Raw genomic sequence first — 11,187 nt, forward strand, 5'->3', positions numbered from 1 at the left:
TTATATCTTTCAAATAGGGGGATGAAGTCATCTCCAAATTGGACGACGCGAGAAATGCCATCCTCGCTATCTTCAATCATAATCTCCTCATCATCTATGATGATGTAGTTATCTTTATTCGTTGAAGTGCTGGCATCAAAATTAATCTTTTCCTTTCCTTTCCTGAAACCATTTGTATTTTTTTAGTTTTTAATTGAAAGTTAAATCAAAAGAATGTTTAGAAATAAATTTTAAAAAACTTACTTTAAGACTTCATCTATTTGATTTGAATCCTTCCAACGCTGAGTGAACCAATCGAGTCTTGGTTGTGAGTCTCCTAAGTGGTATATGTGTAGGAAAGATCATGCACTTCCATAATGCATTGATTTTGTTTATTGCCATCCCTCTACCTTGGTATAAGGAGTTATCCAAGAAGAAGAAGGGTAGTATTTTCCAGTTTTAATCATTTTATGCAATGTTCCTAAGAAGTCATTACCAAGAGGATGTCTCAAGTGGAACTTCCAAAACATAAGGGCTCTGTCAAAAATGTTAGAATGGGTTAGACAAACCCTATTCTTGAGTTCAGCTTCTCCAAATTGACTGTAAATTTTAAAACTTCTTGAAATGTCTTCTGTATCTATGTTGTGTGAAATATTTTGATAATGCGGCTTGTCCATGTCTTTCATGACATAGCCAATCATACCATGAAAGGTATGCATGCCCTTTTGCCTTAGGGCTCTACACATTACCACTCCTCCTATTGGGTTATTTGCATTCCACTGTAGGTAATTATTTATTTTTCTATTCACCGCAATAATAGATGATGCTAGGATTCTGATCACCATCTGAAAGTGAAGATGAAAGACTGTTCCCCCTCTCTCTAGAGAGCATGTACCTGCAATTGTCTCTTTCTCTATAAAATCTTTTAAATTTACCAATAGCTTATCATCCACATCATGTCCTCCAATTGATATAGTTACACTCAACTCAAATTGCTTAATGTTTTTATTCTCCGTAGTTTCTTCATTCACCGGAAGCTTCTTCTTAGGGCGACCTCTTGCTTTTACTTCATGATCATTTTTTAGGGAATCATTAGACTGTTCAATTGTGTTCGATGGGAATGAATTTACCAAATTCTCATGTCCTTTTTTTCAAATTCATCATCTGAATCAGAAAATAGAATAAATAAACAAAGAATAAGTTTCAATTAATATCATAAAGATAGACAGAAAATATAAGTAGAGAGAAAGAGAGAGATGGCAAAATGTGTTCGCGAATAGAGGGGCATACCAAATTTAGCAAATTTAACACTCAATTAATTAATTAATGGAATTTCTTTTTCCACTCATTTTGTAGGCCCCTATTATGCATAGCGGTTCTAAGGTTTTCGTATTATGCCTCTTACACAAATTAATGAAAAAGCATTTCTCACTCGTTATCCGTCCCTATTAGCGAGGATTAGTATAATTAATTTGATTAATTATACATGCTCAATCAGCCGGGTTATTTTACCTTGTTATTATAGTCGGCTGCACGTTGTGCTGGTTAGCCTGTATCCCTACTGCAAGCGAGGAGACACACTGTGATGCCAAGGGATTTGAGATCCAGGAGAGCGCGAAAGGGAGATGATCAAGAAGGGGGGGGGGGGATGAAATTATATGGGAATGGTATGATTTGTCTAGGTCATCAAAATCATAAGTAAATGATTTCTAATGTACCTATTGGAGACTAAAACTTTAAAAAAATGTGCCTTCTAGGAGAAAAAGAATTTGAGCAAATAAGAACCACATATATTTTTTATTTCTGACAAAGAAAAATCTAGTGGTTTTACAATTTTCAAAATCATCTTGAATCATGACTAACTTCTACTACATTAATTAATGACGAATTCCGAGTTATGTCTTTCAAATAGGGGGATGAAGTCATCTCCAAATTGGACGCGTGGAATGCCATCCTCGCTATCTTCAATCATAATCTCCTCATCATCTATGATGATGTAGTTATCTTTATTCGTTAAAGTGCTGGCATCAAAATTAATCTTTTCCTTTCCTTTCCTGAAACCATTTGCATTTTTTTAGTTTTTAATTGAAAGTTAAATCAAAAGAATTTTTAGAAATAAATTTTTAAAAACTTACTTTGAGACTTCATCAATTTGATTTGAATCCTTCCAACACTGAGTGAACCAATCCAGTCTTGGTTATGAGTCTCCTACACCCTCTCTCATTATAAAACTCTTCTTAATGTCATTGTAAGTGGTATGTGTAGGAAAGATCATGCACTTCCATAATGCATTGATTTTGTTTATTGCCATCCCTCTACCTTGGTAAGGAGTTATCCAAGAAGAAGAAGGGTAGTATTTTCCAGTTTTAATCATTTTATGCACTGTTCCTAAGAAGTCATTACCAAGAGGATGTCTCAAGTGGAACTTCCAAAACATAAGGGCTCTGTCAAAAATGTTAGAATGGGTTAGACAAACCCTATTCTTGAGTTCAGCTCCTCCAAATTGACTGTAAATTTCAAAACCCCTTGAAATATCTTCTGCATCTATGTTGTGTGAAATATTTTGATAATGCGGCTTGTCCATGTCTTTCATGACATAGCCAACCATACCATGTCTTTCATGACATAGCCAATCATACCATGAAAGGTATGCATGCCCTTTTGCCTTAGGGCTCTACACATTACCACTCCCCCTATTGGGCCATTTATATTCCACTGTAGGTAATTCTTTATTTTTCTATTCACCGCAATAATAGATGATGCTAGGATTCTAATCACCATCTGAAAGTGAAGATGAAAGACTGTTCCCCCTCTCTCTAGAGAGCATGTACCTGCAATTGTCTCTTTCTCTATAAAATCTTTTAAATTTACCAATAGCTTATCATCCACATCACGTCCTCCAATTGATATAGTTACACTCAACTCAAATTGCTTAATGTTTTTATTCTCCTTAGTTTCTTCATTCACAGGAAGCTTCTTCTTAGGGCGACCTCTTGCTTTTACTTTATGATCATTTTTTAGGGAATCATTAGAATGTTCAATTGTGTTCGAGTGGGAATGAATTTACCAAATTCTCGTGCCCTTTTTTTCAAATTCATCATCTGAATAAGAAAATAGAATAAATAAACAAAGAATAAGTTTCAATTAATATCATATAGATAGACAAAAAATGTAAATAGAGAGAAAGAGAGAGATGGCAAAATGTGTGCGTGAAAGAGAGGGGCATACCAAATTTAGCAAATTTAACACTCAATTAATTAATTAATGGAATTTAATTTTCCACTCGTTGTAGGCCCCTATTATGCATAGCGGTTCTAAGGTTTTCGTATTATGCCTCTTACACAAATTAATGAAAAACCATTTCTCACTCGTTATCCGTCCCTATTAGCAAGGATTAGTATAATTAATTTGATTAATTATACATGCTCATCAGCTGGGTTATTTTACCTTGTTATTATAGTCGGCTGCATGTTGCTAGTTAGCCTGTATCCCTACTGCAAGTGAGGAGACACACTGCGATGCCAAGGGATTCGAGATCTAGGAGAGCGCGAAAGGGCGATGATCGAGAAGGGGGGGAGGGGGGGGGGAAACAAAATTATGTGGGAATTTTATGATTTGTCTACGTCATCAAAATCATAATTAAATGATTTCTAATGTACCTAATGGGGACTAAAACTTTAAAAAAATGTACCTTCTAGGAGAAAAAGAATTTGAGCAAATAAGAACCATAGATATTTTTTTTTCTGACAAAGAAAAATCTAGTGGTTTTACTATTTTCAAAATCATCTTGAATCATGACTAACTTCTACTACATAAATTAATGACGAATTCCGAGTTGTCTTTCAAATAGGGAGATGAAGTCATCTCCAAATTGGGCGCGAGGAATGCCATCCTCGCTATCTTCAATCATAATCTCCTCATCATCTATGATGATGTAGTTATCTTTATTCGTTGAAGTGCTGGCATCAAAATTAATCTTTTCCTTTCCTTTCCTGAAACCATTTGCATTTTTTTAGTTTTTAATTGAAAGTTAAATCAAAAGAATTTTTAGAAATAAATTTTAACAAACTTACTTTGAGACTTCATCAATTTGATTTGAATCCTTCCAACACTGAGTGAACCAATCCAGTCTTGGTTATGAGTCTCCTACACCCTCTCTCATTACAAAACTCTTCTTAATGTCATTGTAAGTGGTATGTGTAGGAAAGATCATGCACTTCCATAATGCATTGATTTTGTTTATTGCCATCCCTCTACCTTGGTATAAGCAAATATCCAAGAAGAAGAATCATTTTATGCACTGTTCCTAAGAAGTCATTACCAAGAGGATGTCTCAAGTGGAACTTCCAAAACATAAGGGCTCTGTCAAAAATGTTAGAATGGGTTAGACAAACCCTATTCTTGAGTTCATCTGCTCCAAATTGACTGTAAATTTCAAAACCCCTTGAAATATCTTCTGCATTGTGTGAAATATTTTGATAATGCGGCTTGTCCATGTCTTTCATGACATAGCCAATCATACCATGAAAGGTATGCATGCCCTTTTGCCTTAGGGCTCTACACATTACCACTGCTCCTATTGGGTTATTTACATTCCACTATAGGTAATTCTTTATTTTTCTATTCATCGTAATAATAGATGATGCTAGGATTCTGATCACCATCTGAAAGTGAAGATGAAAGACTGTTCCCCCTCTCTCTAGAGAGCATGTACCTGCAAGTGTCTCTTTCTCTATAAAATCTTTTAAATTTACCAATAGCTTATCATCCACATCACGTCCTCCAATTGATATAGTTACACTCAACTCAAATTGCTTAATGTTTTTATTCTCCTTAGTTTCTTCATTCACCGGAAGCTTCTTCTTAGGGCGACCTCTTGCTTTTACTTTATGATCATTTTTTAGGGAATCATTAGACTGTTCAATTGTGTTCGAGTGGGAATGAATTTACCAAATTCTCGTGCCCTTTTTTTCAAATTCATCATCTGAATAAGAAAATAGAATAAATAAACAAAGAATAAGTTTCAATTAATATCATATAGATAGACGAAAAATGTAAATAGAGAGAAAGAGAGAGATGGCAAAATGTGTGCGTAAAAGAGAGGGGCATACCAAATTTAGCAAATTTAACACTCAATTAATTAATTAATGGAATTTAATTTTCCACTCGTTGTAGGCCCCTATTATGCATAGCGGTTCTAAGGTTTTCGTATTATGCCTCTTACACAAATTAATGAAAAACCATTTCTCACTCGTTATCCGTCCCTATTAGCAAGGATTAGTATAATTAATTTGATTAATTATACATGCTCATCAGCTGGGTTATTTTACCTTGTTATTATAGTCGGCTGCATGTTGCTAGTTAGCCTGTATCCCTACTGCAAGTGAGGAGACACACTGCGATGCCAAGGGATTCGAGATCTAGGAGAGCGCGAAAGGGCGATGATCGAGAAGGGGGGGAGGGGGGGGGAAACAAAATTATGTGGGAATTTTATGATTTGTCTACGTCATCAAAATCATAATTAAATGATTTCTAATGTACCTAATGGGGACTAAAACTTTAAAAAAATGTACCTTCTAGGAGAAAAAGAATTTGAGCAAATAAGAACCATATTTTTTTTTTTTCTGACAAAGAAAAATCTAGTGGTTTTACAATTTTCAAAATCATCTTGAATCATGACTAACTTCTACTACATTAATTAATGACGAATTCCGAGTTGTCTTTCAAATAGGGAGATGAAGTCATCTCCAAATTGGGCGCGAGGAATGCCATCCTCGCTATCTTCAATCATAATCTCCTCATCATCTATGATGATGTAGTTATCTTTATTCGTTGAAGTGCTGGCATCAAAATTAATCTTTTCCTTTCCTTTCCTGAAACCATTTGCATTTTTTTAGTTTTTAATTGAAAGTTAAATCAAAAGAATTTTTAGAAATAAATTTTAAAAAACTTACTTTGAGACTTCATCAATTTGATTTGAATCCTTCCAACACTGAGTGAACCAATCCAGTCTTGGTAATGAGTCTCCTACACCCTCTCTCATTACAAAACTCTTCTTAATGTCATTGTAAGTGGTATGTGTAGGAAAGATCATGCACTTCCATAATGCATTGATTTTGTTTATTGCCATCCCTCTACCTTGGTATAAGCAAATATCCAAGAAGAAGAATCATTTTATGCACAGGATGTCTCAAGTGGAACTTCCAAAACATAAGGGCTCTGTCAAAAATGTTAGAATGGGTTAGACAAACCCTATTCTTGAGTTCATCTGCTCCAAATTGACTGTAAATTTCAAAACCCCTTGAAATATCTTCTGCATTGTGTGAAATATTTTGATAATGCGGCTTGTCCATGTCTTTCATGACATAGCCAATCATACCATTAAAGGTATGCATGCCCTTTTGCCTTAGGGCTCTACACATTACCACTGCTCCTATTGGGTTATTTACATTCCACTATAGGTAATTCTTTATTTTTCTATTCATCGTAATAATAGATGATGCTAGGATTCTGATCACCATCTGAAAGTGAAGATGAAAGACTGTTCCCCCTCTCTCTAGAGAGCATGTACCTGCAATTGTCTCTTTCTCTATAAAATCTTTTTAATTTACCAATAGCTTATCATCCACATCACGTCCTCCAATTGATATAGTTACACTCAACTTAAATTGCTTAATGTTTTTATTCTCCTTAGTTTCTTCATTCACCAAAAGCTTCTTCCTAGGGCGACCTGTTGCTTTCACTTTTTAGGGAATTATTAGACTTTCAATTGTGTTCGATTGAGTGGGAATGAATTTACCAACTTCTCGTGCCCTTTTTTTCAAATTCGTCATCTGAATAAGAAAATAGAATAAATAAACAAAGAACAAGTTTCAATTAATATCATAAAGATGGATGGAAAATGTAAGTAGAGAGAAAGAGAGAGATGGTGAAATGTGTGAGCGAAAGAGAGGGGCATACCAAATTTAGCAAATTTAACACTCAATTAATTAATTAATGAAATTTCTTTTTCCACTAGTTGTAGGCTCCTATTATGCATAGCGGTTCTAAGGTTTTCGTATTATGCCTCTTACACAAATTAATGAAAAAGCATTTCACTCGTTATCCGTCCCTATAGCGAGGATTAGTATAATTAATTTGATTAATTATACATGCTCATCAGCCGGGTTATTTTACCTTGTTATTATAGTCGATTGCACGTTGCTGGTTAGCCTGTATCCCTACAGCAAGTGAGGAGACACACTGCGATGCCAAGGGATTCAAGATCCAAGAGAGCGCGTAAGGGAGATGATCGAGATCCGCGAAAGTTAGAGGTGACGTACCCTTTGGCGCATACACTTGGAGTTCTTGGCCTCAGCGCTTCTATGGAGACGGATCTAGATAGCAACGAACGAAGAGGGCATGCAACATTTGCATATGAGATGACGGTTGAAAAAACCTAATTATATCCATAGCGGTTCTAAGGTTTTCGTATTATGCCTCTTACACAAATTAATGAAAAAACATTTCTAATGAAAAAGCATTTGTCACTTGTTATCTACCCCTATTAGGAAGAGGCGAGGGGACAAAATTAAGCAAGGATTGCGTCTAGGATATTAAAAGGATTGCTGATATATAGATACAAAGAGAAGAGCAGGGGAGGGGGATTGTGATTTGTCTAGGGCATCAAAATGAAAAGGATTATTTGTGGTGCTACAATGGCAACAGCATTAACTTGGGAGGAAGAGGCTAATTTGTATTAGGAAATAAGGTTCACATATCGTGCGAGAATTATTTAAGCTGCTAAACAGCATTAATTCAATTACATCTAAAGACGGGAATAGAACAGATAACGAGTGAGAAATGTTTTTTCATTAATTTGGCATAATACTTAAATTTGCTGGTACTATAATTAATTATTTGTGTTTTCACGGCGGCATGGCAGTGCTAATGCTTGTGCATGAGTTGTGAGCTGATTCTTTTTTAGCGTGTGCTGGTTTGTTCAGGTGACTAAACGAGTGGATTTGCTTAAAAGCATATTTGGATTTGCTTAAAAGCATATTTGCTGGTTTGTTCAATCAATAGTAAATAAGGCAAAAATTAAGCCATGGTACATTTTATAATGTATGGATGCCTTATGAACACCTTGACCGCATGAGCTATATGGATGTTCACACGTCTAATAATTAAGCGCTCTTACAATTTGAGAACCTGAAAAGGAAATGCAATGGCTGTAACTATAACGAAACAGATGGTGGCTTCATATGGTAGAGACACTCCTCCACCTAGCACCACTTTAATCTACAGTTGCAGCAAACTTTTCAACAAGTTTCAAGCAAATTGTGTCCTGAATTCCTCCCATTGTTACTCTTGACCGGTTGATAGGCAGGTGAAAGTGCACCACCATGCCCATTTGTCTCGTGTACTGCCGTACCCTCTTTGGATAGGATAATTAGCAGTGAGATAAATCAGCTCTTCTCAACTTCAAATGGAGTTTGAGCAGAAAGAGCCATAAAATATAAGCTAATCTCTTAACAAAGATCTCTTAGCCACATTTGCATGCTCTAGGTCGAGCACTTTAAGATATTCCAGATTTTGTCATGTGTAGCACAAATGATGATCTTCAAAAAGGCAAAGACTCGACACACCGTAAAAGCCTTTACATGTCCCTTCTGCAAGTGGATGTCCCCTGTGCCAAACATTCCACTCTGCTAGAGAGAAGACGAGCTCTTCTGAGCCAAATGCTCTTGAAAAAAAAAAAACTTTGTGGCTTGTGCAGGTTCTCCAATTGAAATGCAAAAAGAGGCATATAATAATAGCCACCAAGCACCATTTGGCTCTACGATCGTTGCGTGGCTGACTAGGTTTGAAGGATTAAGGGAGATTCGGCTAAAGCTTGGTTTTGCTTTGCAGATTTAGGATTACGCTCCAATTCACTAACTACAAGCCAACAGAGCTGCAACAGAAGAGGAAGAACAGGCCCAATACTGTGTTTACATTCGCCTCACTATCTGTCTTCTGGTCTATTTTGTCAGTTAACTGTCTCAAACCCTTCAAAAAAGACAGAGATACGGCTGATAAAGAGAGAGGATACAAACTCAACAGCTGCAGAAACAGCACTTCACTCACGAGGTTGGAACCCAAAATGTTAAAAGATTAAATCACCCGCTTATCTTAAATTAACAAAGTTTTATCGAATGACCAAAATGCCTAATCATTGCAAAAGCAATAGAAGGTGGGAGGAAACTCAGGTTCTTGAATTTTTCATCAAAAGTACACTTCGTTACTGGGCCTTAGCTGCCGCTTTCTCGATGAGATCTGCTGCATCCTGCACGGTAATGATGGATTCAGCACCATCTTCATCCACGCTGATTTTGAACTCTTCCTCCAAGGCCATCACAATCTCCACCTGTCAAGCATATATCTCAGGGTCAATCTGGGGAGACACACCCCAATACCCCCACATACCTTAATTCAAGCCCACGAAAACATGCTCAAATACCTGATCTAAAGAATCAGCACCCAGCTCCTGAAATTTCGAGTGCGGATGAACACTACCAGGAGCTGACGCTAATTGCTTGGTCACTATCTCAATCACCTTTTGAACAGTCTCAGGTTTAGCTGCCTGATGTGCACAAGATACAAACCAAAGAGTGAGCCCAAAATGTAAAGTTCGAACTTGTGGTGAGATTTATAATCTCGAGGCAAGGTGCTTAAGTACCAAGTTTGAGAATGCACAGCCAAGGCTGGCGATCCAGAAGGCAAGGGGGCACTCTAGATGATACAAAGGCCATCATGTATGCATGTAAATTGAACTCTGGAGACGAATGAGCTCCTCGAAAGGTCAGAGTTAAACAGCGAGTAGCCTTCTGCACTACCAACCACACAAACAGTACGTCCATTCTTCATGAGCACTAAATCTCTAGAGCTCCTATACAGCACTATAGTCTTCCCACACTACAGGGCACTACACTCATGCCAATATGGCAGGTTGCTACATGGGCACTACCATAGGGTTGAATCTCGCATGGGAACGACATTGCGAGGTATTACATTCTGATCATTCTACACCATATGCATATGGCTCGATCCTCCTTCTACGTGGGCATTACATTCTGATCATTCTACACCATATGCATATGGCTCAATCCCGCATGGCACACTGGGCCCCAGGTCTAGATCCTACATGACCCGGTAGAATAGAATTCCATCTGGCTGGACCCTCGTGTATTTCAAGAAGGACAAGCAGTGTAGAACTCCACACAAAACCTACTCGGAAAAATTTCTGTTAGTTCACACGAGATATAATCTAGAGGAGCAGGATAAACATACAGAATCTACAACATAAGATGGATGTGGCCCTTGCAGATGAAAAGGCAAGAAATACACCTGCTGTGGTAGAGGTAAATCCAGGTTTTTTTTTGTGTGTAAAGATCACATCAAAGAAGGTTCTAAAGTGGAACTCAAAGCACCCTAAAAATGAAAACTAGGGTTTTTCTGTTGCTCTTACCTCGCAAGAGATTCGTAGTCGCCTGTTATTAGTGTGCAGCATTCTCAAGCTCACGAACGAACCATTGGTTCTTAGAGATGCCTGCACGAGAAGAAAGTTTAGAGAGAGAGAGAGAACCCCCCCCCCCCCCAAAAAAAGGAGCGCTCTGTGACAAGGATTTGCTTACACAGACCATAAAATGTTGAGAAATACCGTAGAAGAAGAGTTAATCAAAGATGCAGAAGCGGACGAGGTGGGCCGTAGAGCTGAGGAGGAGGCAGAGAGAGAGGCCATCACGGCTGGTTAGACGACACAGGTGATACCTCCGAGATTGGGTTTTAGCTGGTTCAAGAGTGCGTTTGAACTAAACCCTTTTTAATGCAAGCTTGAGGTCCGCTTAGGGTAGACCTCTAAGAAGTTGATGTAAAATATTCCCCAACAACCTTTTGTGTGGGCATTGATTAATTAAAGCTCCCAACCTTAGCATCTTTGAACAAAGATCTTAGCACTTTATATATATATATATTGGTCCATATATATATATTTTGGGACCAATATATATATATATATATATAAACATTACATCCTTTCAGCACTTTATATTTTAATAACATTTTCCAGTAGAATTAACTAATCTTTTGTCTTGCAAGTGGCATTAGCTTGTGTGTGTGTGTGAGTGGCATTGTGAGTCATGGTAGAGTTCCTCATTAATCTATGAGGGGGCCCAAGCCAGTGTTCAC

General features: G+C 37.2%; 1 protein-coding gene and 1 pseudogene across 1 annotated transcript; both read right to left on the reverse strand.

The window, feature by feature from the left end:
• Positions 1–1,852: 1,852 nt before the first annotated feature.
• On the reverse strand, positions 1,853–4,475 carry LOC147632326 (uncharacterized; annotated as a pseudogene).
• A 4,451-nt stretch (positions 4,476–8,926) lies between these two features.
• Positions 8,927–10,822, reverse strand: LOC147632327 (uncharacterized). The gene is made up of 4 exons (XM_086807151.1): positions 10,661–10,822; positions 10,469–10,549; positions 9,461–9,583; positions 8,927–9,367 (listed from the first exon to the last, which is right to left on the reverse strand). Exons 1-4 carry the CDS (start codon positions 10,739–10,741, stop codon positions 9,242–9,244), a joined length of 411 nt encoding a protein of 136 aa, XP_086663277.1. The 5' UTR covers positions 10,742–10,822; the 3' UTR covers positions 8,927–9,241.
• Positions 10,823–11,187: the final 365 nt, after the last annotated feature.

Source organism: Cibotium barometz, chromosome 13, assembly GCF_041138505.1.
Source record: "Cibotium barometz isolate CiBa-2024 chromosome 13, ASM4113850v1, whole genome shotgun sequence".
Lineage (NCBI taxonomy): Eukaryota > Viridiplantae > Streptophyta > Polypodiopsida > Cyatheales > Cibotiaceae > Cibotium > Cibotium barometz.